The following is a 27,367-nucleotide window of genomic DNA, read 5'->3' on the forward strand; positions in this document are numbered from 1 at the left end:
CCGCCACCCCCGCCCCGCGCGGCCGCGGCAGGGAGGGGCCGGGGAGGCGGAGCCAGCCGCGGCCGAGGCTCCGGGCACCCGCGCGGCTCCCGGCGGTGGAGCGGAGATCCGGGCGCGCCCAGGTAGAAACCCCGGCGGGGAACGGACCCGGGAGCGGGGCGGCGGCGGGAGGGGCGCGGCGGGGGGCGGGGAGGCTGGGCCGAGCCCCGCCCCTCGTGCGCGCTGCTGCCTCGCGGCCCCCCGAGCTCCCCGCCTGGGGGAGGGGGCGCCGCGTCCCCGCCCCTCGGCCCCCGGCCCACTCCCCGCGCTCGCCACCCCCCCGCCCCCGCCCGGCGGTGCGCCGCGCTCCTTTCCCGCCGCTCGGCATTCTCCCGACCGCCCCCGAGCGGCCCCTGGGGCTCGCCTCCCCTTCGGCCAGCCGCGCTCCTTGTTCGTCCCACAGGTTCCTTCCGAAAGCGAGCTGGAGTGCGTGGCTGGCCGCCTCGGGGAGTTGGGGAGGGGGGGGGGCCACGGCTAGAAGGAACCGGAGGGTGAGTCTGGATGGAGGTGGGGGGGCGCGGTGGCTGGAGAGCCCAGGATCATTCTTTGGCATCTTGGTGTCACCGGTGCTCCATGTTTGCGGAATGAATGAATCATTACTCTCCTTGTCCCCTTCTGAAGGAGGACTTTTTGAGGTCCACGTGCTGCAGAGCACGTTGGGGGCGGGGGGGGGGGGGTGGCTCCTGAACTAGGGCTCCCCAGTCCTGCGGAGTAGAAACCCGACTCCTGTTTCTCCAGCTCCTCTCTAACACTCCATTCTGGGGGAGGCTCCCTTCAGTTTGGGACTTGGGGGGTGGTGGGGAAGGAGGGAGCTCGTAGGCCCAGCCAGGTACTTGTTGAAGGTGTGACAAGGGACTTGGAGGTGAACGAGGGACTTGTGAAGGCCAAGGGACCGGACCACGACCTCTTAGAAGGTAACAGGGCACAGGGGATGCTGCAGAGGAGAGCACCCACTGTCGGGCAGAGGCCACTTTGTACCTTTGAGAGCAGCCTGGAAGGGCCACCAGAGCATGGATTCTGACCCGCAAGCTGCTGAACTCCTCCAAGCCTGTTTCTTGATAGGTGTCATCAGCTTAAAACGGAGATATTAGTATCCATTTCTCAGAGCTTTGTGCAGAGTAAGAAAAATGTCATGTGAAACCACCCAGCATAATGCTTGGCACATAGGGGGTACTAACAAATCTTAGTCTTCCTTTGCTCTCTGACAAAAGGGAGCAGTTACTTGTTCCCAACCCCTCTGTCCCCAGATTGATCACGGACAGACACAGCAGACGTGTAATCACTGTTTGTTGAATGAACATGCTTGACGGAGCTACAGCGCTTATCTTCCTTCTCCCAGGATCCCCAGGCGGAGCTCAGGAGCTGACCAGCACAGACATGCCAGTGTTGTCTGAGGATTCCGGTGAGTGTGACCCCTGGCTGGGCTGCCATAGCCCTGAAGGACAAGAGCCTGCTCAGCAGCCCGAGGCTGGACAGAAAGCAGGTGGACCCAGCCCTGGCTCACGGGAGCGGCCTTACCTGCGAACCCTGGGAACCAGAGCCTGGGGAGAGAACATGTCCATATGGCAGGGTCCGCTTCGGGTCCCCTGGGGTCCCCAGGAAGTACCCATTGCATTGGCTTTACTTTGTGTTTCTTCCACTCTCCTCAGGTTTGCACGAAACCCTGGCACTGTTGACTTCTCAGCTCAGACCTGACTCCAACCACAAGGAAGAGATGGGCTTCTTGAGGGATGTATTCAGTGAAAAAAGCCTCAGTTACTTAATGAAGGTAAAGCCTCATTTCATCCCATTTCGTGAGGGTTTCTAGAGGTTTTCCTAGCCGGGGCCCATGCACTTCATCTCAACCTTTTCCCTCCCCCAGGGAGGTCTTCATTAGCCCACTGTGAATGGCTTTCTCTCCTGCTGCCCCACCGGTGACCCCACGGGTGCAGCCCCGTGCAGCCCCACAGTCATGGGCAGGCTGTGTGGTATCCGGGGCACACCGGGGCAGCTGACTTGGGGAGGCCCCAGCCTGAAATCGGCTGTCTTTGCAGATTCACGAGAAGCTGCGCTATTACGAGAGGCAAAGTCCAACCCCGGTTCTGCACAGCGCTGTGGCCCTTGCTGAGGATGTAAGCCAGGTTTTTCCTTACGGTGTTAGCCCTGCTCCCTACCCCATAGGGCTCTTTCACGTTGCCTGTCACCATCGCGTAGTCTAGGGGACCGAGGGGCTCGGAGCCCAGAGGTGAAGAGGCATCTCCTTCCCTTCTCTTCTTGCTCCTCCTTGGGCCTCCTAACAGGCAGGAAAGAACCTGTGAGCCTTGCACGAGGCCAGGGGACACGGGGACACGATGACGCCCACTTACCGTGTGTTCCCGAGAAAGTCTCTTCCCCCAGCTGTGAAATGAGAGCATTGGGATCAGATCAGCAGTTCTCACATTGTTGAGGACTGGCGATATGAAGGTCAAACAATCACCTTGTTCTGTGCTTTCGGGAGGCCCCATGTAAAGCCCTAGGATCCAAAGACTTGCAGTGCGTCCCTGCTTACTGGTTCGGGGTTCTTGTTATTTATTTGTTGTTTGTTTGTTTGTTTGTTTGTTTGTTTAGAGAGGCAGAGAGAAGGCGAGCAGGGGAGGGGGAGAGAGGGAGGGAGACAAGAGGGTCCCAAGCAGTTTCTGTGTTACCAGCGGGGCTCAAACCCACAAACTGCGAGATCATGACCTGAGCCAAAACCAAGAGCCAGACACTTAGCCGACTGAGCCCTCCAGGCGCCCCAGCGTTCTTGTTTTTTACAGGAATGCTTCTAGGGGTGCCTAGGTGGCTCAGTCAGTTAAGCATCTGACTTCGGCTCAGGTCATGATCTCTCGGTTCATGAGTTCGAGCCCCACATCAGGCTCTGTGCTGACAGCTCAGAGCCTGGAGCCTGCTCCAGATTCTCTGTTGCCCTCTGTCTCTCTCTGCCCTTCCCCAGCTCACGCTCTGTCGCTCTCTTAAGAATAAATAAACATTAACAAAAATTAAAAAAAAAAAAAAAAAGGAATGCTTCCTAATTTCTTCTATACCTGTCCTCTGTGTTGCATGGCTTGGGAAAAGCCGTCCCAGTTGGTTGCCAAGACCAGCTCCTGAATAAACTCACCTAACCTCAGGAGACGGCCTGGCGAGGCCCGGCTGCAGCCTGTGGGTGCGGACCTTCCCTCGCTCCTGTGATGTGACTGAGAGCACGTTAGGTTGTCAGCACTGCCTCTCCTACTAGCTCTGTGGCCTTCAACAAGTCAGTCAACCTCTCGGAGCCCCAGCTGCTTCATCTATAAAATAGCATAGTGGTGAGGACACAGATAATAGGGCCAGCTAAGCCCAGGTTCAACTCCTGGCTTTTTGACCTCGTGCAAGATATTTCATCTCTCTTACTTGATCCTCGCCTGTCAAACCGCGAAACAACAGCACCTTCTGTGTTCAGTTCACTGTGCCAGTTGGGCGAGGAGCTCCACATAAAGCAGAAGAGCTCGTAGGAAGGGCTTAAGAAGTTAGCTCCCGTTAGGAATACCTTACGGAGCTACCGAGGCACTTCTGATCCCTGCTGTGATTTCCCTGGGAGCGACCGTCCTGGGGTGGCTGAGGGGCCAGTGAACTCCTGGGTGCTGTCACGGTTCCCGCGAGGGCCCTTGGGTCTGAAGCTCAGGGAGCGGCGTCTTTCCCTGGGCGACTTCCGGCAGGCGCGTTCTGTGTTGGTCCTTCTCTACAGGTGATAGAAGAGTTGCAGGCCGCCTCCGTGCACAGCGACGAGAGGGAGCTGCTCCAGCTGCTGTCCACCCCCCACCTCAAGGTAGTCACGCCACAGTCCCTGCCTGCCCCCGCAGCGTGCATCTCCTGGGATGGGGGCAGGAGGGAGCGCTCGGCCAGGAGGCTGAGGCAGGAAGGAGAATTCTGAGCGGAGGGGTCCCCAGTGCCGGTGTCTGGGGGGCGGTGGTCTCTCTGGCCTGAGATCGGGGACCTCCAAATCATTGCCCAGTCAGGGCCCCCCCCCCCGGGCCCCTGTGAGCTTCGGGGCTGGAGCCCTTCATTTCTCTCACTTTCCTGACAGGCCATGCTCATGGTGCACGATACGGTTGCCCAAAAGAACTTCGACCCTGTTCTTCCCCCTCTGCCCGAGAATATTGACGAGGATTTTGATGAAGAATCAGTGAAGATTGTCCGCCTGGTGAAGAACAAGGAGCCCCTGGTATGTGACATTCACCTCTCCCCCCCCGCCCCCCCACCCTGTCGCTGTACCCGTCCCTCACCCACCCAGAAAACTGGGAAGAGACCCCCCCCACCAAGCCCAGAAGTCTTTGGAGTGAGTGACGGCAGCTTCATCACGGCTGCTACAAGTCCCCGTGGCACCACTGTGTACAGGGTACCTCTTTCTGTGGGTGTATACAGCCTCATTCAACTGTGGCCGAGCTCCTTTGTGCAGTAAATAACCTTCGCAGCTGTCCAGGGCCACCCTGATCATCCTGCTCCGAATCAGAGGTTGGCAAACTATAGTCCGAAGGCCGCACCCAGCCCACTGCCAGTTTTTGTAAATAAAGTTTTACTGGCACACGGCCATGCCCTTTCACTTCCGCATTGTCTGTGGCCGCCTCTCCCCGTGACAGCGGTGCTGAGTGGTTACCACGGAGATGGTGTGGCCTGCAAAGCCCAAGATATTTGCATTTGGCCCTTTACAGAAAAAGTTGGCCAAATCCTGCTCTGAATACTGAGGAAGCACGGGGCAGCAGCCATTCTTCTCCCCAGCTGACACATTGTCATCATTCTGGTCCTAGTTCAGCACCGATTTACCGAGCAAAGGGACAGGGGTGTTTATTAGATGGAGGGAAGTGGAGGAAGTCCAGAGAATTGAGTGTTTGCCCCGGATAATTACTGCAGCTGGCATTCCAGAGACCCCCATTCCACTCTCACCAAGGACCCCCAGCTAAACCACTTCTGCAAACGGAAGAGGAGTGCTCCTCTGTTTCCCCACCTGCAAAATGGGGCAGGCATCCACTGATGCAGTGAGCATATCGTGTGCCAGGCACCGTGTTGGGCACCGGAGGTTCAGAGACGACCAAGACTTAGTCCTTGCCCTCTGGGAGGTCACAGGAGAGTGACGGGGCGGGGTGGGGGGGTGGTCCCGGAGGAGGTGATGCCAGGGCTGAATTCCAAGAGAGGGAACAAGTTTCCCAGAAGGAAAAGGGAGAGGAAGGGCCCTTTGCACATTAGAGTTACCTGAGCAAAATCACGGTGAGGGAAACAGCATGGTGTATTTGTCAACGGGCAGTCCTGTTCTCCGGCCTTGGTTCCTGAGTTTGGCCAAGAAAGAATTTAGAACCAAACTCTAAAGCAAGCAAGGGTTTATTTTAGTCTATTTTTATTTATTTAAAATGTTTATTAATATATTTTTTTGAGAGAGAGGGGGAGGCAGGAGAAAGAGCAGGGGAGGGGCCGAAAGAGAGAGACACACACACGGAATCCAAAGCAGGCTCTAGGCTCTGAGCTGTCAGCACCGAGCCCAACGCGGAGCTCGATCCCATGAACCGTGAGATCATGACCTGAACCGAAGTCGGATGCTTAACTGACTGAGCCACCCACGCGCCCCGCAAGCAAGGGTTTCATAGCAGTTTAAGTGAAAGTACACTCTCCACCGTTGGAGAGCTGGCAGGCCCAGAAGTGACAGCTGCACTGTGGGTCAGGGTTGTCTTTTCATTTTTCTGTTTGGATAGGTTATGGGTCAGAGATAGGGCGGTTCCTGACCAAGCCTGCAGCCAGGCTTCCAAGGGACTCCTCCTGTCAGTTGGGAGGGGGAGTTTTTAGCCCCATATGGTCCTTGTCTGACCTGTCAGGGCAACAATGGGGGAGGGCGGGGGCAAGGGGTTAAAAACCACAATGTAAATGCATTACAATGAAGCCATCGGTTACTGTAGGGAAGTGATCAGAGGGAGGAACTCGGGCGTATCCCCTAGGGTCTGTCCTGGCTGTTTGGAACTTGGTCTCCGCTATTTTATCAGTCAGAAAGCACTTGTTCCCTGCTTATATCTAGCTAATTGCCTGCTCTGTCATATTCAGGGAGCTCTGGGCTTCCCAGTGTGGACGTAGAATGCTAAGTTGTGGTTAGGAGAGACAGAGGTGGGGCCGGATCGGAGGGAGATGCTGTTTGTCCCTGCAGCGTGTCATAGCTTGATCCTAAAAGCAGTGGGGAGCTATTGTAAGGTTTTAGGTAAGAAATAACATGGTCAGATTTGCAGCTTAGAAAGATCATCCCAGGGGCGCCTGGGTGGCACAGTCGATTGAGCGTCTGACTTCGGCTCAGGTCATGATCTCACGGTTTGTGAGTTCGAGCCTCGCATCGGGCTCTGCGCCGGCAGCTCAGAGCATGAGCCTGCTTCGGATTCTGTGTCTCCCTCTCTCTCTGCCCCTCCCCCACTCACACTCTGTCTCTCTCTCAAAAATAAATAAACATTAAAAAAAATTATTTTTTTAAATTAAAAAAAAAAAAAAGAAAGATCATCTTGGTCGCCAGATAGAAAGTGGCCTGGAGGAGGAGGCCAGAAGCAGAGGACTGATCTGAAGGTGGGGACCAGATAGGTGGAGGTTCAGAAAGAGGGCTTGACTTAGGCCTGTGGGAACGGGGAAGAGAAAGCCAAGAAGTATTTCAGAAAAAAATTAATGTCACTTTGTGGCTGCACCGCTTTGGGCAGGAGTCTGGGGGGGATCCCTGGGATAGTGCCCAGGTATCCAGTTGGGATGGCCGGGTGGGCACTGGGGCCATCATTCAAGGGAAGGAATAGGGAGCTTAGGTCCCATTGAATTCAAAAGTGGAGGCATCCAGGAAGTGGAAGGATTATTTGTTCAGAGATACAGAGTGGGCAGCCGCCAGCATCCTGGACAGGTGAAAATCACACCTGAGAGGTCGAGACCGCTTGGGTAGAGAGTAGACAGTGAAGCAAGAAGGGGGCCAGGGCTAGATCCTGGCCTTTTAATCACCATTTGAAAGACATATTGAGGAGGACAAGTTGTCACCGGGAAGACCCAGGAGAGAGGGGTATCACCAGGGCCCAGGCTAAGAGAAGATCCCGAAGGGAGAGCGGGCACCAAAGTCAGATGGGAGAGAGAGGAGAGAAGATGGAATGTGGGAGCTGGCAGCCGGTGGGACTTGCGGGGGGGCAGGAAGTGGAGAGAGCAGATGCGACTGCTTCTTTAAGAAGCTTGCTCCAGGAGTGCCTGGGGGGCTCCGTCTGTGAAGCATCCAACTCTTGGTTTGGGCTTAGATCGTGATCTCACAGTTTGTGAGTTCGAGCCCTGTGTTGGGCTCTGCACTTACAGCACAGAGCCTGCTTGGGATTCTCTCTCTCTCTCTCTCTCTCTCTCTCTCTCTCTCAATAAATAAATAAACATTTAAAAATTAAAAAAAAAAAAGATATTTGCTCCAAAGGAAGAGACCGGTGGCTGCTGGATGGGGGGATGGGGGCAGGCTTTTTATTGATGAAGGGGATGTGATATTTTTGGAGCCAGGAGAAGGAGCCAGCAGAGATGGGGCATTGAGACTGCGGCAGAGAAAGGGAGGGAACAGAAGGACCAGCCCAGATGGAAGGCGCCCCTCCTCTGAGAGGGGGGAAAGAAGGAAAGGATGGACAGAGATGCTAGAAAGTTTGAAGGTCTAGGGAGCAAGAAGCCGTGGGGTTCTTGGCTGATGGTTTCTGGCAGTATCTGTCCCATGGACTTCAAATAGGCGGCGTGAATGAAGTGTGTGAATGGGTGTGCCAGTGCATTTGCAGGAACAGCCAATAAAAGGTTAACGTTTATTGAGTGCTTACTGTATGCTACGTGGCTTGCCTGCATTACCTGATAGAACCCTTGTACTAACCCCCGGAGTTAAGTGCTATCCCACACCCTAGAGGAAACCGACTCAGAGAAGATAAGGAGCTTCCTTGCTAAGGCTGCATGCTTTCAGTGAATGGCAGAGAGGATTCAAATCCAGGGTCATCCAACTCCAGCCCTTCACCTGACACTGCCCTGCCTGCCACAGTCCCGCCTGCACGGTGCACGAAACTGAGGGCTTGTTAGCGCCTCTCACCCTAGACATCATCTCTGCTGTGGTCCACGGGCCAAGTCCTGGTCCTGAAGCTCTGGCTGGTGCATAACTGGTTCCCCTTGGCAACCACAGAAGACCCAGTACCCTGTGATTGGCAGCGCAGAGCCCGAGGCGGGGCTCGAACCCACGAACTGTGAGATCATGACCTGAGCCGAAGTCCGACGCTTAACCGACTGAGCCACCCAGGCGCCCCAGTGTTATTGTGCTTTCTAAGGTGTGAATTGCTGTGCTGTGTTGATGTGAGATGCCGGTTTTATGATGTCCTCAGCACTGGAAAGAGCCCCATTGATCTGCCCTCTGGGGTGACAAAAGGAGAGATGGGGACACTCTGTTGGGTCCAGAGAGTTGGGGTGTGAGGTTTGGGGCTGCCTCTTAGGATCCTGCCTGCTCTGTCTCTGATGCAGGGTGCCACCATCCGGCGGGATGAGCACTCAGGGGCTGTTGTGGTGGCCCGGATCATGCGAGGGGGCGCAGCAGACCGGAGCGGTGAGTGGCGTCAGTGCTGGCCTGGCCGAGGTGATGGCCAGCGTGCCCCAGCCTTCTCCCTTTGGCCCACAAGTCTCCTTTCCTCCACTCTGGCCCCTGTTTGGGATGTGCTTTGCTTTCGGGAAGTGTGGCTGGATTTCTCTTCTTCCCAAGCCTGGTAGAAATTTTGATCGTCTGAAAATACCTTGGGCCTGGAGAACTTCGGGCTCTTGCCCCGTGGCCTAGCCGAGGGCTATGGTAGCTCAGCCCACAGCACGGGCTTGACGGGTAATTTCTAACTGAGGAGCTGGGACACCCTTCCCCACCACCCCGGTTGTCACTATTACAGAGGGAAGGGTGTTCACACCCCAGATTTGTTTGGGTGGGAAACAGGTTGAGAATCACTTGTGTGAAAGAGCTACTCCGTTGGGAGGCAAGCCTTCTGGTGTAGAGAGGTGTTACCCCAGAAGTCTGGGGATCGCTGTTGTGAAGTCCAGTGATTTCTCAAACATTAACAAGCACAGAAGCCCCCCCCCCACCCTCCCGAGCATCTTGTTAAAATGCAATTCTGATTCAGCAGGTCGAGGGCGGGCCCAAGATTCCGCACTCCTGCCTGCCTTCTGGCTGCCATTGCTGCCGGCCTCATTTTGATTAGCAAAGAGGGCCCAGTGTGTAGAGACTCTTGTCATTCAAGCAGAGGCCAGTGGACAGGTGTGTGTAACACCCTTGACGTAACGCCATCTTTCCCGGGGCCCTTCGGTTTTTCTTGTTAAGACTGGAGAAAGACATTCTTAGAGTGTGCCTGTTAATCCGGGAAGGTGAAGAGTTAATGTTTTTAAAGAAGCAAAGGTTATAAGTGAGAGAACACAGGCCTTCTGTGTCAAAATAAATGTGTTCGAACACAGGCTCCTTTATTTCTTGGCAGAGCGGCCTTGGGCAAGCTGCGTTATTTTTCTGGGTCTCAGCTGCGCCCTTGTAAACTGGGGATTTCCCTGGGTGGTTTTGAGGCCGCGGTGCCGAGTGAGGGACCCCGCGCGCAGTAGGGCTCAGCCAGTCCCAGGCCCACCCGCTGCCTTTACACCTTGGGTCTGCCGTGCGTGCGGCGGGTTCCTCGGGTGGGCGCCAGTGGGGCCCTGGGGCTGAGGCCCCTTCCTGTGCTGAGAGGCAGCCTCTGTGTCTCTTAGGTCTGGTCCACGTTGGAGATGAGCTCCGAGAAGTGAACGGGATCACAGTCCTGCATAAGCGCCCGGACGAGATCAGCCAGATTCTGGTCTGTGCTGCACGCATGCTGGGGGCGGGGGGGGGGGGGGGGGGGGCAGGGAGTTGGGGGGGGATCTTTGGAGGCTGCAGGCAAAGTGGCCTTGCAGCGTGCCCAGGGGCGGGGGTGGAGGGGGAACAGGAAGAATGGCGCTTCTGGGCCTCCTGCCTCTCAGACGGTCTCTTCAGCACAGCCCTCCCCCTCCCCCTGTCCCTTTCCCGAGGACCATTCTGGGAGATCCCCTCAAAAGGGCCCCCTCTTCCGAAGGGCTGAGGAATATGGAACAAGAAGCTGCAGCACAGGGAGGACCAAGAGCAAGGGCTTTGGGGTCAGCCGGTCCTGGGTTTGAATCCTGCCTGCACTAACTTTCTAGCTGTGCCGCCTCGGGCAGGTCATTAGTTCACTTTGCGTTTCACTTTCCTGTAAAGTCGGAGCAGGGGTGGTTTCTCATCCAGTGTGCAGTTATGATTAGGATGCAAACATCTGGGAAAGGCTACAGCACTTCCCATCTGTAAGGGGATTCTAGAGGGTGTTACGTGCTGGGACGCAAACCACCTCCAGAGCCCATACTGGAAGTTCAAGTCAAGCTGCAGTTGTAAAAAGCCCCAATCACAGTTTTGTCTTCTTTACCCTAAGGCATCCTCCCCGAACATGACCCTCTTTTCTAACTTCTGATGGTTCGGGAAGGGGCAGAAATGGGAAGATCCGAAGAGAGGAGGCCCCGCTGTAGGGAGCGGGCAGGCTCCTTTGGTGTTCCTGCCGCCACTGCCCTTTCCCTGGTTCTGGGCACGGGCCTCCTTGTGTTCTAGGGTGGTGCTGGGCCCGGGAGACCGTTGGGCGAGACGTGCTCTCGTGGGCTGCCAGCATTCTGCCTCGTGGGCCCCCACGTGGGGGTGCAGAGTCTGTGTCGGGTAGAGGGAAGGGGAACCCCTGGAAAGGTAGGAGGAGTGGCTTGAGATTGGAGAACCCGTGTGGGGAAAATGGAAGCAAGGGAGAGAAAGGAAACTGCGCTTGGTTATTAAAATAACCTGAGAGAATAGAAAGAAGGGCGGCCCTTTGAGGCATGAGAGGTCAGCCCTTTGGGGCACGGGAGGTCAGGAGAGATGGGAAAGTGGAATTCATTGCATGCGCTGTCCTTGGTGCTCCTTTGTCCCTTTGTCCCATGAAAATGCAAATGGTACTTGGTTTTGAGTTTTCCTGTAGTTAATCCAACTGGGTGCCACCACGGGACAGTGGGCCACAGGGGTGGTGGGGAGTCTGACTTCCTTCTGAACTCGAGTTTCCAGATCTGGACAGTAAGACTCGAACTCACGGAGGTTTGGACGTGGGAGGTGGTAAGCTTCGCCCTCTCCCCTTTCAGGCACAGTCCCAGGGATCCATTACCCTGAAAATCATCCCAGCCACCCAGGAGGAGGGCCGGTTAAAGGACAGCAAGGTATGGCGGGGTTGGAAGTGGGGGAGGGCTTTGAAGCAGTCATTCCGGAAGAGATCACGTGTCTGGTCCTTGGACCGCACGCTCAGTGGAGAACTGTGATTCAGTCACAGTGTGATTCATGTATTTGTACCTGTCTCTATCTAAACAGGATTTGACGTAGCTTACTAATAAAAGACAAGGTTATTTTAATTGAAATAGAAAATCAGGGCCACGAAGAGGAGAAGGTACCAAATGTGCTGGATTTGGGACCAATTAAGTAACTGCCATTTGTTTAATTCTTCTGTGAGGCACCCTTTTTTGGGCACCTCCTTTGTGCCGGGCGCTCTGCCAGGTGCTGGAGACAGGGACAGTTAGTAGCTCTGAGGATTCCTAGTTCAGAAGGGGCGGGGGTGGGGGGGAGCAGGGGACCAAGTGTTTCACTGCTAGACGATTGGTGCTTCAGAAGGATCCCGAGCAGAGTTACAGGTGCCCTGGAAGGTGTCATGTAGCAAGGGTGTTAGAAGTGGGGCTGGAGGAAGGTGAGGACTGGTAGGACTTCCCCGGTGAAGATGAGGAGGAGGGAGGTTCAGGCAGAGGGGTCTGCGTTATACGGAGGCTCAAGGGTGTGGAGAGGAGGAAGTTCCCACTGTGGGTGTAATCCTGCTGGGACAAACTCAGGGCTGCCCTATAGACACACGCCCTCCGTCTTCCCACCCAAGAGCCAGGGCAGCTGGGAGATCTGGGCACTAGGGCAGCTGGGAGATCAGGGCACCAACTCACACCAGGCTGCACCCGGGAATTAATTCCCAGCAATCCCTGCTGGCTGGATTAGAGTAGCGCAGTGGCCAGAGAAAGCCCTTGGACAAAGAGATGCCGGGGCTGGCTGCTGGAAGTCTGCCTGGCGCGCACTGGAATGGTAAGGCCCCGGAGGATGTGGGAGCTCCCAGGCAGCTCCGTGGGGGAGGCTAGAGTGGGTAGAGACTGGGGGCAAGGAGACCTGGTGGGGAGGCTGTTGTAAAAGACTCGGTGAGAGATTATTATGACCCGAGCTGAGGTGGTGGGTAGAGCGGAAAAGAGGGCGTTGCTCTGATTTCAAATAAATTTGGATCTGGTCTTCCTGGCAGCCAAGGCAGAAAGGAGATGAAATGCACAACATACTTTTCATTAGTAGGTGGAAGGAAGCATGCCAATTTTTCAAGAAAGGTGATTCCCAGCTCCTGCCTCCCAGCACTAAGTGCATGAAAGAAGGGACATTACAACACTTGGCACAGAGTAGCTGTCAATAAACATTTTGGTGAATGGGGATCAGTAATGGACAACGTCTTTGATGTCCGTGTTTCACAGCAAATGAACACATAGTCTTTCCGCGACTGTTTCTTATTTGCACACTTTGATTAAATCCCAGGGCTTACCTAATGTAGACTCTTATCTGATGGAAGGTGGTTCTTTCTTGGACATGCTGATGTGATCTCCGTAAGCAGCTTTTGCAGGTTCTAACTCGATACAGGGAGAAAACTTGGTTTTCCTGGAGGATAAAATGGGTAGCCTGTGCCTTAGTCCATCCTTCCTAAATATTCTTGATCCAGAAGCTTGATCTGGGCTGGGCATTTAAGATTATACTCTCTTACGGGTACCTGGGACCTTGATGACATCTGTGGCTGGTTGAGGGTGTCTGTCCTTGCAGTATCTGGCCAGAAAGTTCTTACTGTTGTCTAACTAGATCTTTTCTGACTGGTGCATAAAGGAATATGACTTGGATCTGTTTAAGGAAGCCCCCTGGCTTTTTTTTTTTTTTTTTTCCTGTTTGCTGTTAATGTAATTGGGCCTTAACGGTCTGGAAATAGAAATAAAATAAATCTATCCGCTAAGTTATAGAACAGGGAAGTGTGACAAAATGCTATTGTTTTCCCATCATCTTCTCTAGAGGGTGACTTCAGGGTAAAGGGGAGAGTTGGGGGTTGGCCCAGTATGTGACAGAGGAGGCAGGACTGAGCTGTAAAAAATGTGGATGTCAATTACCCACTGAAAGGGGATGGTGAGGAGTCAGTAACAGTAGTTTTGTTAGTATTTGGGTTCTTACCAAAACATCTAGATTACTTATTTAGCAGATGGCTGCTGACTTCATCAGGGGCAGTTAGCATATCAAAAATAACATTTTAGTTAAAATCGTGCTTGCCTTTACTTTTTGTTCCCAGGACTAATCGCCGCTTTGTCTATGCTAAGAGGTTGTTATAAGGACAGCAGATCCGGTAAATAAGGAAATACTTAGTTTTGGAACGAGAAATTCAGATATAGAGCCCATCTATTAATTTTCTGAACCTTGATGGGTTTCCTGACTATAATATTCAAAATGGCTGAAGAACGATAGGAAAATACGTGCAGCGTGTTTCTGAGTAGCTTTCTGCTCTCGAGGCTCCTTGCTTGTCCTGACCGTGGGCGATAGTTGTCATTTGGCCCTCGATGCAGCCTAGACCTGTCTGTGATCACGCCCTCTTCAGGTGTTCATGCGGGCTCTTTTCCACTACAACCCTCGGGAGGACCGGGCCATTCCCTGCCAGGAGGCAGGCCTGCCTTTCCAGCGCAGGCAGGTCCTGGAGGTGGTGAGCCAGGATGATCCCACGTGGTGGCAGGCCAAGCGAGTAGGGGACACCAACCTCCGGGCCGGTCTCATCCCCTCCAAGCAGTTCCAGGAAAGGTGGGTCTGCGGTATGTTGTAAGGGGGGGGCACTCTGGAGTGGCTAGAGGCACAGGTAGCTGGCAGAGCCCCAAATCTCTGCCACCATGGCTGGAGGGGCGCACTGGGTGTTGCTCCTGAGGTAAGTGCCGGTTGTTTGTGTGTTTTGTCTTCTGTGCCCTAACCAGTGGTGATGGCTGTTGGAGATTTAAACAAACATATGGAAATCTATGTTCCTAAATTAATGTATATTTTATAACACACACCTAAAGAAAGTTGAAAAATAAGACATAAAAATACAGAAGGGAAGGGCGAGGAAAAGAAAATTGCCCAAAGTCTTGCCCCTATTGAGACAGCATCATTTATTTCCTTCCTGTGCTTTTTATGTAAGTGATGCACGTAGCATTGGAAGTCTTACTTTTCTTTTAATGTTTATTTATTTTGAGAGAGAACGAGAGAGTGTGTGGGAGAGGGGCAGAGAGAGAGGGAGAGAAAGAGAATCCTAGGCAGGCTCCACACTGCCAGTGCAGAGTCCGACACGGGGCTCGATCTCATGAACCTCGAGATGATGATCTGAGCCGAAATCAAAGAGTCGGACGCTTAACAGACTGATCCACCCAGGCGCCCCAGAAGTCCTGCTTTTTGTGTATATATAACTCAATATTTTGACGTCAGCATTCCCCACATTATTGCCTCTTCTTTACTGTGTGATTTTAATGGCTGTATAATATCGCATCAGAAAATAGACCGTTCACTCATGGGCAGCAAGTATGGTTTCTGCCCCCGAGGAGCTGACAGTTTAGCAGGAAAGTCACGCAGGGTTCAGACGAACACTTTATATAAATGTGGCGGGTGCTGGGGAGGAGGACCCGTGCTCTGCAAGGTCACATCGTAGGAGGGTCGCCCCTCATCGGGGCGTGCAGGGAGGTGTCTCTGGGGAAGGATCATACCTGGGTGACTTCACTGCTTCCCTGGGGCTGTACTTTTCAGGTGTCTGCACTGTTTCAGTGCTACGAGACTGCAGGAATCACCCTGCACGTTAGACTCTTCCTCATGCTTCAAATTATTTCCTTAGGATGGATTTCCAAAAGCGTAAATCATGCCTCAGAGGGTGTGGCAGTAATGAGCGCGTCACCTCTTCTGAGGCCTGTAGCCCTCCTCCATCTTTTGGGGTGTGGAATGCTCTAGGGACAGACTTCAGGCTTCAGCTGTTTCGGTGCCCCTGTGTGTGGTCTCCGGCCAGGCGCATCAGCATCCCCTGGGAACCATCCCCTGGGAGTGTGTTAGAAATGCAGACCCCTGGGCCCTGCGCCAGACCTGCTGCATCAGGAGCTCTAGGGGCAGACTTGAGCTCTGTGTCCCAATTCCCAATTCCAGGTGATTCTGAGGTGGTGAAGTTTGCGAACCTTTGCCCTATTCCCTCAGGGGAACCTCAGACCCATATGCGTCTTTGGTTTCACAGGTTTTGGGGGAGAGGTCTTCAGCTGCATTTCAATATGGAACTCTAGACACCTCTAAGAGCCCTGAGTGTTTTCTCAGATCAGAGATGAGGCCTTGGTGACAGTCTCTCCACTGATGGCCAAACTGGGCAACGTGCCTGGCTGAGCTCTCTGATTTGGGGGGAAGAGGCTGTTAAATTAGAGTCACTTTTGCCCTTGACCTCTCCTGGGAGTTGTTATGCTGCTTCCTAGCTTTCTTGGAGATGGGGAGGCCAGGGGAGAGTGAGGAAAAGACCTCCTTTCCTTGAGAATCAGTCATAGGAAAGTACCGACTGATTGCTTGACCGTCCTGGGCCGGACTGTCTTGCTTCTTCCAGAGCAAAAGACTTGGTTTCTTCCTCCTCGTGAACCACTGAGCTCCTGTGAAAGTGTCTCTCTTTATGGAAACTGACTGTGAAGCTGGGAGGCCCTTGGAGTGCCAGGCTGTTCCTACCTGTGCAATCCAGGCCTTAGTTTCCCTGAGTTGTACAGAAGTTTTACAGTCCCTCTGACTGGTTTTGTGGCCCAGCTCATGGGCCTGCCCATCTCCTTGTGTTCTCATAGGCGACTAAGCTACCGGAGAGCCACAGGCACCCTGCCGAGCCCACAGAGCCTCAGGAAGCCCCCCTGTGAGTAGATGGGCAGGGAAGCACTTCAGGGAGGGGCCGGGGTTGGGACTCAGGGGGTTTGTGCCCCGAAGAAGCAAGCACTGGACTGGAGAGGGCACGATGGGTCTTGTCTGAGCTCACAGGCCTCCAGAGGAAGGAGGGGATGGGGAGAAGGATGCGGAGGGGCGATGGGGTAGGTCAGGGGGGCTAGTCCCTGGAGAGAAGCTACTATATTTGGGACCCATAGATGATACTGGGGGACATGTTAAACATCTCTCCCAAAATTGTGTGCAAATTGTGTGTGTCTGTGTTTGTGTGTTTGTGTTGTCTGGGAGAGTGTCCACAGCCTTCATTAGATTCCCAAGGGGCTTTCTGACCCTGACAATTCAAGAGCCACTGATGGTGGAGGAGTGGAGAAGGCTGTGAGTGACCCAAATTTGGCAAGTAAAAATAAAGGATGACTAAATTTGAATTTCAGATAAACAATGAATGAGTTTTTAATATAAGTGTAACCCATGTGATATTTGGGATATACTTATGCTAAGAAATTGTTGTTTATCTGAAGTTCAGGTTTAACTGAGTGTCCTGTATTTTTATCTGGCAGCTTACTCTGTGTAGCACCTACCTTCTCGAAAACACACTCACCTTGCCTTTTAATCATCACAGTGTGAGGTAGGGGAGTCAGGACATCCTCTTTTCCAACATGGGACAATGGAATGGGGGCTGGTGTCAGGTTTTCAGAGGGCCCGTGGCCAGAGTGTCCAGGTTAGAGCCACGTACAGAGAGGAAGCTTCCCCGTGGTATGGACTTTCGGATTCAGGGGGGCTGGGAACCAAGCAAGGGGGCCAAACGGGTGTCAGGTGACTGGGGGACAGCTGGCCCGCAGCCCTGCTCGGTGCCACTTCATCCTCTGGCACCTGCCTTTGCCCAGGCAGGTCTCAAGCCCCGGAAAAGAGAGAGCAGGTTCCAGCCCGCTGCCGGCAGGCATCCTGGAGTGAGCCGCTCTGCTGGCTCCGGGCCACCGCCCACGGCCACTCGTCCAGACTTGCTCTCAAGTCAGAAGGACTGCTGAGTAAATTGGCCTTGAGGCTGCTAACGCCGGTGATGAGCTGGCTTGCTTGGGGCCGCTAATGAGACACACACAGGAAGACTAATTAGAGCTAGTCTCAGTTTAATAGTGCACCGCAGCTCGGATCACAGGTTTGTCGGAGGAAAGAAAGAGGGGACAGATGGAGGGCTCCTTCCGCACACGAGGCCACGGCTGCCTGTCAGCCTCAGGGCCTCCTGGTTCCCCTCCGCTAACGCTCTTCCATCTGTCTTTTGTGCAAACCGCAGATGATCAGCCTTGTGACAAAGGTAGGCTGGTATCTATCCCCTGTGCACCCGGATGAGACTCCTTTTTTGTAGAATGTCTGGAAGGGCTTGTTGCCTTCTCCCTGTGCCCTGAGGTGTGAAGAGCTGCTGGGGACAGAGCTCCTCCCTGCCCGCCTAGCACACGGGCCCCCCGCCGGCTGGGCTGGGCTGCCGGTGCTGGTGGGAGGCAGGAGACTGCAGGGGGTGGACAGGGCGAGTGAACGTCCCCTTCTGATGCATACTGATCCTAGCCCAGAGGGGCTTGCTGGGCCTGGACCCCTGCCAGGGCCTGGAAAGGCTGTTTGGGGCCTCAGCATGGAGCATTGAGTGAAACAGAAGAACTTGTTTTCCTGGGGGGCCAGGATATGGCGTCTCTTCCTGACCCCCCTGAGACACCATCCCAGTGGGTTCCGCCTGGCCCCCCAGGGGGCCGGGAACCTTTGGGTCAGAGTATGTGTCCAGCATGGCTCACTGGCCGCCCTTTCTCTGTTTGGTTCCCAGAGACGTCTGACTGTGAGGGGTACCTCAAAGGGCACTATGTGGGTAAGTAGTGGGGGCGCTGCCCTGCCCGTGCACAGCCGGCCGTGGGCTCCCAAACCAGGCAGGGTGATCTCATCCCCAGGAATCCTTGAGGAACAGCTGAGCCTGGGGGGCTCACATTCCCCTTCAGTTTCTTGTCAGCCAGAAGAGGCGCTGACCTGCCCGGGCTTTGGGGTGCAGACACTGGGAGCAGAGCCCTGGGAGGGAAGGGATGCAGGCCGGTGGGACTCAGCCCCCCTTCCAATGTCCGGCCAGGGGGAGAAAGTCTTTACCGGGAGATCCTGGGACTAATGCCGCGGTTCCCCTTGCCCTTCCCCCAAAGCTGGTCTTCGGAGAAGCTTCCGGCTGGGCCGAAGGGAGAGACTGGGAAGCCCCCAGGAGGGAAAGGTGTCCGCAGTAGCCGAGTCTCCAGAGCTGCTGACCTATGAGGAGGTAACCAGGTACCAGCACCAGCCTGGTGAGCGGCCCCGCCTGGTGGTTCTGATTGGTAGGTGATGTCCTGCATTTCCGGGGACAAATGCAGGATTTCCTCCCTGGTTTCCTCCTGGAAGGGTGGGGAGGTTGCTCAGCAGGGACCCTGGTCACCTTCCCTTTGTTTCCCAGGATCTCTGGGAGCCCGACTGCACGAGCTGAAGCAGAAGGTGGTGGCAGAGAACCCACAGCACTTTGGTGTTGCTGTTCCACGTAAGAGAAGAGGGCCCACATGGCGGTGGGGGGGGGGGGGGCGGGGGGGCGGTGCGTGTGTGTGCGCACACGCACGTGCATGGATATTTCATGGGGGCTTGACTCCCCGTATCCATCCTAATCCTTACTTTGGGTCTGAGGGACCGATGGACACACTGCCTGCTATATGCAGCTCATGAGACCTAGACATGATAAGAAACCCACTCTCAGTGGTCCACTAGGACCCTTTGAGGCAGAAGGCCACTTCTGCCCACTCTCAGTCCAGTCCACTCGCCCAGTTCCTTCCTGGGGTGGGAGGTGAGTCTAGAGCACATTGCAGGCAAAGTGGAAACCTCAGGGGGCATTCCAGCTTCCTCTTCACAATGACTCCGACCCCGATGGCCACTGCCCTCTGCTTGGGTAAGAGAGCAGTTCAGAGAAGCCAGAGAGCCCTTGTAGCTGGATTCCAGCCCCTCGGAGGGGCTGGGCATCCTCCTAGGTGCTAACGCCCCTGCCAGTTCCTGAGTCTAGAAGCAGCTGTGGATGCTGAGAGCCAGTAGGCAGGAGGTCCTGGTTCCAGATGTGATAAGGAAGAGGAGAATGAAGAGTCTAGGACCTGTAGCAAGAGCTTTTATGTGTGGTAGCTTGGACAGCCCTCCCAGTACCCTTGAGGAGAAGGATTACCACCACCCTGTCCTGCAGAGGAAGACATGGGGCTCAGAAAGGTTAAGTAACTTGCCCAGTGTCACACAGTTGGTGAGTAGTGGAGCCAAGTTTCAAACCGGGCAGCCTGCCCAGTCGTGTCCTTAATGAGGCCACACAAAAGGCCTCTCGCCTGCGGCCTACTGCTTCTGGTCCTTTGGAGACCCCCAGATCCAGCCCCCGGGGCAGGGGTATATGGATGGTCTGGCCTACCTGCTTCCAGGCACACCACAGGTAGGTGACTTTCCCCCGTGCTTTTAGGAACTAAGAGAGTCGAGGAGGGCTTCCCGATTCTTCCCACTTTAGAGAGGCAGTGACTCTTAGCCTGGGTTTTGAAGCATAAATAGGAATTTTCCAGGCAGAGAAGAAAGGAATAGTTCCCTTTGTGCATCCACGGGGATGGAGGTGTGACCCAGGGTAGCAGCGTTAGGGACTGGGGAAGTTAGTGTGGGTGATGTGGGAGGAGAGGCTCATCTAAGGTCTTTAGAGTGTAATCGGCGGTGAATAAAAAGCGTTTTAAGCAAGTGAATGGCATGGTCAGAAAAGTGACCCCGCAGCTCTGCCAGAGGTTGGACAGAGATGCCACATTTGGAGCACAGAGCATCCCCGGGTAGTTCTCAAGGGCATGAAAACGTCCCTCAAGATCCCATCTTTTCTTTTGGAATGCTCCGGAAAACGGTGTGTTACTTCATGTGTGCTCTTGTCCTGTGAAGGACTGGATTTTCCCCAGAGTGTGCATCTCAAGTCCGCTAGAGAAATCAGTGGGGAAACGCTGTGTGTTTTTAAATTATTAGCGTGAGAGCCAGCTTTGCTGAGACACATCTAGTCCATAACGGGACTGTCTTCATGCCTTTTCTTGCAAAATGAGAACTAGCCGAATAAGGAATTAAAAGCATACAGCAGCGTCATCTCTATTTGGGGCCCCCATTGCTCTCAAAAAGAAAAACAATTTGGACATCAGAGGTTAGGATAAGGGATCCCTTCTGTGATTCATTAAAAGCCACAGCCTTGGGGTGCCTGGGTGGCGGAGTTGGTTGAGTGTCAGACTTCAGCTCAGGTCATGATCTCGCGGTTCGTGGGTTCGAGCCCCGCGTCGGGCTCTGGGCTGACAGCTCAGAGCCTGGAGCCTGCTTTGGATTCTGTGTCTCCTCCTCTCTCTGCCTCTCCCCCGCTTATGCGCGCGCTCTCTCTCTCTCTCTCTCAAAAATCAATAAACATTAAATAAACAAATAAGTAAATAAATAAATAAAAGCCACAGCCTGCACCTCAGTGTCCTCACCTGCAAAGTGGGAGGCCTCCTTTTCCTACATCACAGGTTGTGCCTGCCCCACAGGGACACAGACACATGGTTTATCCGCAAAGCAGCGATGGGTTCCGGAGAGGAAGGCGGCCACGGGCTTGCTGCTGTTCTCACCGTGAGGTGACATTTCTTTGCCCAGTTTCCCTTTTCCTTTCTTTAAAAGATACCACCAGGCCCCGAAAGAGCCACGAGAAGGAGGGCGTGGAATATCACTTCGTCTCTAAGCAAGCATTCGAGGCCGACTTACATCATAACAAGTACGTGGACTTGCCGGCGCGGCTGGGGCTCTTTGCGCGTGTCCAGTGGTCCACTTGACCTCGTGGGAGGGCTCTCGGAAGAGACGGGGGAAGCGGGAGAGAATTTGCGGTGCAAAGTCCGCCCGTCTTTCCACACTCACTCCGACAAGCTTGGGAACTACAGGCCTGATCCCCGTTGGTGGTGTTTTAGGTTCCTGGAGCATGGTGAATATAAGGAAAATCTCTATGGAACCAGCCTGGACGCCATTCAGGCCGTGATGGCCAGAAACAAAGTGTGTTTGGTGGACGTGGAGCCGGACGTGAGTTTCTGGGCCAGCTGGGCATTTTCTGTTGACGGAATACGTAAACGAGAGGACTGTGCGTTTTACAGAACATTTGAACCTCAGTTTTAGGGTTTTCTAGTCCAGAGTACTGCATGTCCTTCAGTCTCCCTTTGAGAATCTAACGGAAGCCTTGTTGTACCCCCGACTGTGCCCGTCTATACACGAAGCCGCATTAATTGCAGGGCGCTCGTGGACCCTCTGCGGGCCTGCAGACCTCGGATAGTAGCCTCTGCGTGGAGTAAATCACGGAGTAGATGGCGGCACCGAGTGGTCACCCGTGACGTGACCGGGAATTAGATGTCCATGTGCAGGTGGAGGCTGGGGCTCAGCTCTCGGTGTCAGGACACCGCCCCCCTCCCGCATCCCTAGTGCCTCCTTCCCCCACCCCCGCCCCGCCTCCCCAGACAAGTGAAACAGTGACTTAGGGAATCACCGAAGGAGGCGACCAGGAGAGCAGTTTGAAAGGGAAAAGAGAGGGAGACCTGACCCCGTGAAGTGCTTCAAAAACATTTCCAGTTCTGCACACGCTGCATGCTGTGTGTTTGACCGGGACCTAACCATCTTTTTTAACCTTGTCTTTGAGAAAAACTTCTAAGCTATGAACCCAATCTGGGGGTTTTTCTTCCTCTATAGACACAGCTTATGCTATAAGCTGTAAGGCTTTATTTTACAGAAGTTGGCTTGAAACAGATTCCAGAAAGCACATTACGTCTAGGGAGGAAAACCCTCTCTCATTTGGACTTACTGGGGGTTGGTAATCGAAATTAAAAGTCTAGATTTCAGCATTTTCTTTGAAAAGTGATTTATTTGATTTTGGGGGCCGGGGTACAGATTGTACATTTAGCAGTATTTCCAAATTGATGCCCTAATGTTAGAGGTCATATGTGCTAATGAACAGGATGATTTGCATATTGAACATCTTCTAAAGTCTTTAGGGTTTGTTTCAAATGATTTCTTCATCTCCTCATTTGCTTAGCAAACCTTTTCTTCTTTGAATATCATAAGGAGGCCTGTGTGATAACACATATTTTGGATTAGTCCAAATTGACGACATTTGACTAAATAGAAGCACGTTGAATCTTGCTGCCTCTTCTGTCACGACTGGGCAGGTGGAGAAGGGCATAAGAAGGTTAATCAGAGCTTGTGGGGTCAGGGCTTAAAGAAATGGCAACTCTTGGAGCTTTGGAACGTTCGTTCTCAGCAAGTGGGCCTTTGGGGCCCAGCCAAGTCCAGTGTCAAAGTGGAGGACGGGAAAAGGAGCAGCTGGTCTGCTCGGCTGAAGTCCAGTGTCATAGGACCGTGTGCTCAGGACGTTTGCCACCGAGGTTATGTGATGAAGCACACCATTCCTGAGCATTCGAAAAGCGTTTTCACAATAACATATTTCCGAAACGCATACTATTCTTGAACTTTCTTTCACAGGCACTGCAACAACTGAGGACCTCAGAGTTCAAGCCCTATGTTATATTTGTAAAGCCTGCAATACAGGAAAAAAGGAGGACGCCACCTACATCCCCAGCTTGTGAGGACACAGCAGCCCCACTTGTAAGTTTAAAGTTGATCATTTCTGAAGGCCTAAAAAGGCCTGTTCCAGCTGCATAAGGGTGCTTGTACCTTCTGGACAGGACCGTCTTTCCATTTGCCTGTTGGCCAGACTTAGATGGTCACGTCACCAGAAGGCACAAAACGGGGCATCTGAAAGTTCCTCCCAGTTCAGACAGCAATGACTTTGCCTGGGCTCCCCACGCTTCAGTCTTTCACATAAGCACCCTCCCAGAAAATCAAGGACATCTGTCAAGAACTTGATCACACGAATCTGTTCAATTCCCAAGCCAAACCCAAGTAGTTTTTAATTAAAATACCAACTTGGATCCAGCAAGTGCATCCAACATGGGGCAAACGACAGCACGGCAGGAATCCGTCCTGTCTGCTGTTCAGGACTGTGACGGTCTTTAAAAAAAAATTTTTTTTTCACGTTTATTCATTTTTGAGAAACAGAGACAGAGTGTGAGTGGGGAAGGGACAGAGAGAGAGGGAGACACAGAATCTGAAGCAGGCTCCAGGCTCTGAGCTGTCAGCACAGAGCCCGACACAGGGCTCACACCTACAAACTCTGAGATCATGACCTGAGATGAAGTCAAACGCTTCACCAACTGAGTCACCAGGTGCCCCTGTGACTTTCTTGCTAAAGCCACAGGTGGTTGAGTTCCGCCTTTACAGGCCAGGAAAAGGGTTCAGGGGATTTATGGCTGTAAAACAAATGCCATCTGTTTTACTCCATGAGAGATTTACTTGAGTTCCTTCGAGATGCAAATATTAGGAGGATTGAGGTACTTAGTGGCAAAAATGTTCCTTCTATGATTTCTTAAAGAGCTAAATGCTTCCAAGATGAACAACGAGGGTGCCTGGAGGTAGGGAAACTCCAGAAGCGGGGGACAGGTGCACAGGAGGTGTGTCTGTGGGGTGGATGGGGAGGTGGGGTTGAACATCCAGGGACAGCGCTGGCTTACTGAAGAGTGCTTTTGAGTAGGGGAGGAGCCCTGTGGGAGAGAGTATTGATTTAGAAAGCTTTTCCTGGGGACGCCTGGGTGGCTCAGTCTAGTTAAGCGTCCAACTCCTGATTTAGGTACTAACTGTGTGGAGCCTGCTTGGAATTCTCTCTGCCCCTCCCCTGCTCACTCTTTCTCTCAAAATAAATAAATAAACTTTAAAAAATTTTTTAAAAAAGAGGGTGCCTGGGTGACTCAGTTAAGCGTCCAACTTTGGCTCAGTTCATGATCTCGCAGTTCGTGAGTTCAGGCTCCGCATCAGGCTCTGTGCTGACAGCTCAGAGCCTGGAGCTGCTTTGGATTCTGTGTCTCCCCCTCTCTCTGCCCCTCCCCTGCTCGTGCTCTGTCTCTCTCTCAAAAATAAACAAACTTAAAAAAAATTTTTTTTTAATTACAAAAAAAGGAAAGATTCTCCCAGTGTCATCTACTTTTTCCCCTCTTGGGAGAAAGAAGTAAGGAGAAGAAGGAGCCTCGGCCTTCTCGTGTCTCTATCGTTTTTGTGGTAGCATGCCAACCTGTTTCCTAGACCTTTAGAACATATTTTCTAAACCAAAATAGGAGTCTGGGGCTGATTGGCAACAGAGAGAAGAGGAGGAGAGAGAATTTTGGAATGTGGGTCTCTTTGGGGGAGGACAGCTCGCCCTGCTCTGTAAAAGCACTGAGTCTCTGTAAGCCCAAGACTGGAGAGCGGTGGGGGCGCCTGGGGGGCTCGGTCAGGTTTAAGTGTCTGACTCCTGATTTAGGCTCAGGTCATGATCTCACAGGTTGTGAGTTTGAGCCCCGCGTCAGGCTTCGGATTCTCTCTTCCCTTCTCTCTGCTCCTCCCCTGCTCATGCTGTCTCTCTCTCTCTCTCTCAAAATAAATAAAACTCAAAAAAAAAAAAAAAAAAAGACTGGAAAGAGATAGAAAGGGAGGTGGGTGAGTGCCAGAGGCCTGTTTTCATTTTGCAGTGTTACTTAAAGTAGGATCTGCCACTGGCCTTTCCCCGCCCAAATCAAGCTCATTGTCAGTCAGCTACCCGCTTGAGCTTCTGCTTATTCCAAGTGTTTTTGAATGAAGAAGCAAACCCTGAGCAGGCTGAGCAAAGGAGGGGTCACTGGCTACCTGTCCCTTACCGTTATGTGTCAGGAAAGCAGTCTGATGAAAGGAAATGGGGCATTTGGTCGGGATTATCCCAGCCCTTGCGTAAAAAACTCTAGCTGCTGCGCTAGTGTTTGGCTCTGCGTCTGAGGAAATGACCAGAAGAATTCAGTTCTAGGTGCTGAAGTTAGGAGTTTTCAGAAGGCATTAGAGTTACTCATTCTCCTTTCTCCCCTTCGTCGATTCCAGAAATGCTTGCTTTGCTTGTAGTTAGTAGTGTTTGTAGTGCTTTGCTGTAACTATGCAACCAAGTTGACGTGCAGCACGACAGTACCACTTCTTTGGAAATCTCTTCCAACAGGAAGTGTGATACTGACATAGATGTACACACGGGTAGAGAATCGGCCGCCCCCCCAGAGCACATGCCATGGCTGGAGGTGAACAGATGCGTAGTAGGTATTTCGAGAGAACGAACGATGATGAGGTCTACCGCCTGGCGACATTTCTGGGGCCGTGATGGGTTGTCACCCCTACACCCTGTTCTTGTGCGCGCCGTCGGTTACTCACGGGCCACAGTCTCCCGCTCATCGCTGGAAAATGAGAGGCTGGAACACTGCCCGAGAAGAAGACTGGAGGTGTCTTATTTTGAGCGAGAACCACCCAGTTGCTCCGTAACGGCCTCTTTTCCTTACAGGATGAACAGCAGCGGGAGATGGCCGCTTCCGCCGCCTTCATAGACCAGCACTACGGGCACCTGGTGGACTCTGTGTTGGTGAAGGAGGACCTCCAGAGCGCACACAGCCAGCTCAGAGCGCTCCTAGAGAAGCTGACCAAGGACACTCACTGGGTACCTGTTAGTTGGGTCAGGTAACTGTATCCTAGAACGGCCGGGTCGGAGGGGACCTGGAACACCACCCAGTCCGGCCTCCCCCGGGCCAACCATCAAGCAACCTCAAGTGTGGAGAGGAGCAGAATTTTCCATAAACTCCATTGTCGAGAAGAGCACGTGCGTGAGGTCTTGTTTGTTACTGGATTTTGTCTGCTGTTTTTCGCTGCGCCCCTTCGGAGCGGAAAACACGAGTTGAGAGGGGGCATATCACAAAAGAACACGTTTCATTCATTAAAAGTGTCACAGGCAAGTTGACCCTGATTCTTTGCACCAAAGTGAGGTGGCCACTGTCTTTTGGGGGAGGCGGGGGTGAATTTATGCAGTGCCGATTTGCAGAGATGTTTAAGCTTTAAACAATTTTTTTTCTTAACGTTTATTTGTTTTTGAGAGACAGAGACAGAGCATGAGTGGGGGAGGAGCAGAGAGAGAGGGAGACACAGAATCCAAAGCAGGCTCCAGGCTCCGAGCCATCAGCACAGAGCCTGACGCGGGGCTCGAACCCACCAACCGTGAGATCATGACCTGAGCCGACATCGGCTGCTTAACCAGCTGAGCCACCCAGGTGCCCCAGAGATGTTGAAGCTTTATAAACAGAGCGACGCTTCATTTATTCAGCTTTGTTGGGAATTGAGTTGTTTTGCCCACCGAGATGTTCCATGCAACTGAGACTCCCCTGTCATCAAGCACTAACGTGTTGATTTTGCCCTCCCTGATAGTGTTTGCTTGGCAGTGGAAAACTTGGCTCTCTGCCTTCTTAAATATCGAGCACAAACTTTATCTGAAGCCTAAGGCACACTTCACCGTCGTCATGAATCACTGGGCTGTTGGATGACACAGTGGTGTTTTCAGGGACTCGGGAGGAATACAAGGCTGCTTGTACCTTTTCTAAATACCCTCAAGATTCCTAGAATGGAGCCCTGGCTTTGCTCTGTTCTGTTCCATCACTTGTCCTTCTTGTCCCTGACAATTGCCCTGCTTCTCCCCTGCCCCCACCTTCAGATTATAGAGGCTTTTGCCATGCTAGGTCGTGGGAAACCAAATGATATCCCCTGTCAAAGACAAATCGGTCCTGACTGTCAAAATCAAAGTATGAAGATGCAGTGCGGGCCTAATGGGTTGTCCTTGAGCAAAAGTGCTCAGCGTCACAGGATTTGTGATATATCTTAGCTGCTCAGAGAATTTGATTTCTTGTTAATAGCCAGTGTGTATAAGTCTTGATTTTGTGCCAGGAGCTACGCTAAGGCCGCTATATACATTACTTTGACACATACACCAAGCCTATGACGTGGGCCTATCACCCCATTATCCGAATGAGGAAAACAGGCCTAGAAAGTTTCAGCAACATGTCCAAGCTCACATAGTTCTAAAGAAATGGCAGAGCCATAGGATTTGAACTCAAGTCTCCCTACCAGAGATGGTCATTAATCCGTATCTTCTGCCTCGTCCTTTTGTGGTCCCATAATTGAGGCTACCCGTTAAAGAATTGACTTATATGTGAGGGCTGTGTTTCCAGCTAGAATTTACAACAAAATGCAGGGGTGTGGGGGGGTTGTGTAACTGTTAAGATTGTGAAGAGGCTGCTTACCCATTGCAAGTTCTATCCCTCGTGAGATTTGCTGCCCATGTCGAAAGTTCCATTTTTGCCTTCTCCTACAAAGACACCTTTGCAACTTTGTAGCTCACTAACC

General features: G+C 53.0%; 1 protein-coding gene across 6 annotated transcripts; it reads left to right on the plus strand.

Annotated features, from left to right (window-relative positions):
• On the plus strand, positions 1–25,792 carry MPP3 (MAGUK p55 scaffold protein 3). Of its 6 annotated transcripts, XM_053892688.1 has the most exons (20): positions 140–465; positions 882–953; positions 1,379–1,441; positions 1,689–1,807; positions 2,073–2,150; positions 3,761–3,841; positions 4,100–4,237; positions 8,530–8,611; positions 9,775–9,860; positions 11,209–11,283; positions 13,761–13,957; positions 15,979–16,043; positions 17,358–17,378; positions 17,877–17,918; positions 18,238–18,402; positions 18,519–18,599; positions 20,744–20,837; positions 21,028–21,136; positions 22,583–22,705; positions 25,485–25,792. In XM_053892688.1, the coding sequence occupies exons 3-20, from the start codon at positions 1,417–1,419 to the stop codon at positions 25,659–25,661; spliced, it is 1,758 nt and encodes a 585-aa protein (XP_053748663.1). In that variant the 5' UTR covers positions 140–465; positions 882–953; positions 1,379–1,416; the 3' UTR covers positions 25,662–25,792. The 6 variants fall into 6 exon arrangements, with proteins under 6 accessions (XP_053748664.1, XP_053748662.1, XP_053748663.1 ...); XM_053892689.1 differs by lacking the exons at positions 140–465; positions 882–953 and adding an exon at positions 1–122; XM_053892687.1 differs by lacking the exons at positions 140–465; positions 882–953 and adding an exon at positions 38–122 and having other exon boundaries at positions 1,287–1,441.
• Positions 25,793–27,367: the final 1,575 nt, after the last annotated feature.

This window comes from Panthera pardus, unplaced genomic scaffold (genome assembly GCF_024362965.1).
Source record: "Panthera pardus isolate Hobbes unplaced genomic scaffold, ASM2436296v1 HiC_scaffold_3, whole genome shotgun sequence".
NCBI classification, from domain to species: domain Eukaryota; kingdom Metazoa; phylum Chordata; class Mammalia; order Carnivora; family Felidae; genus Panthera; species Panthera pardus.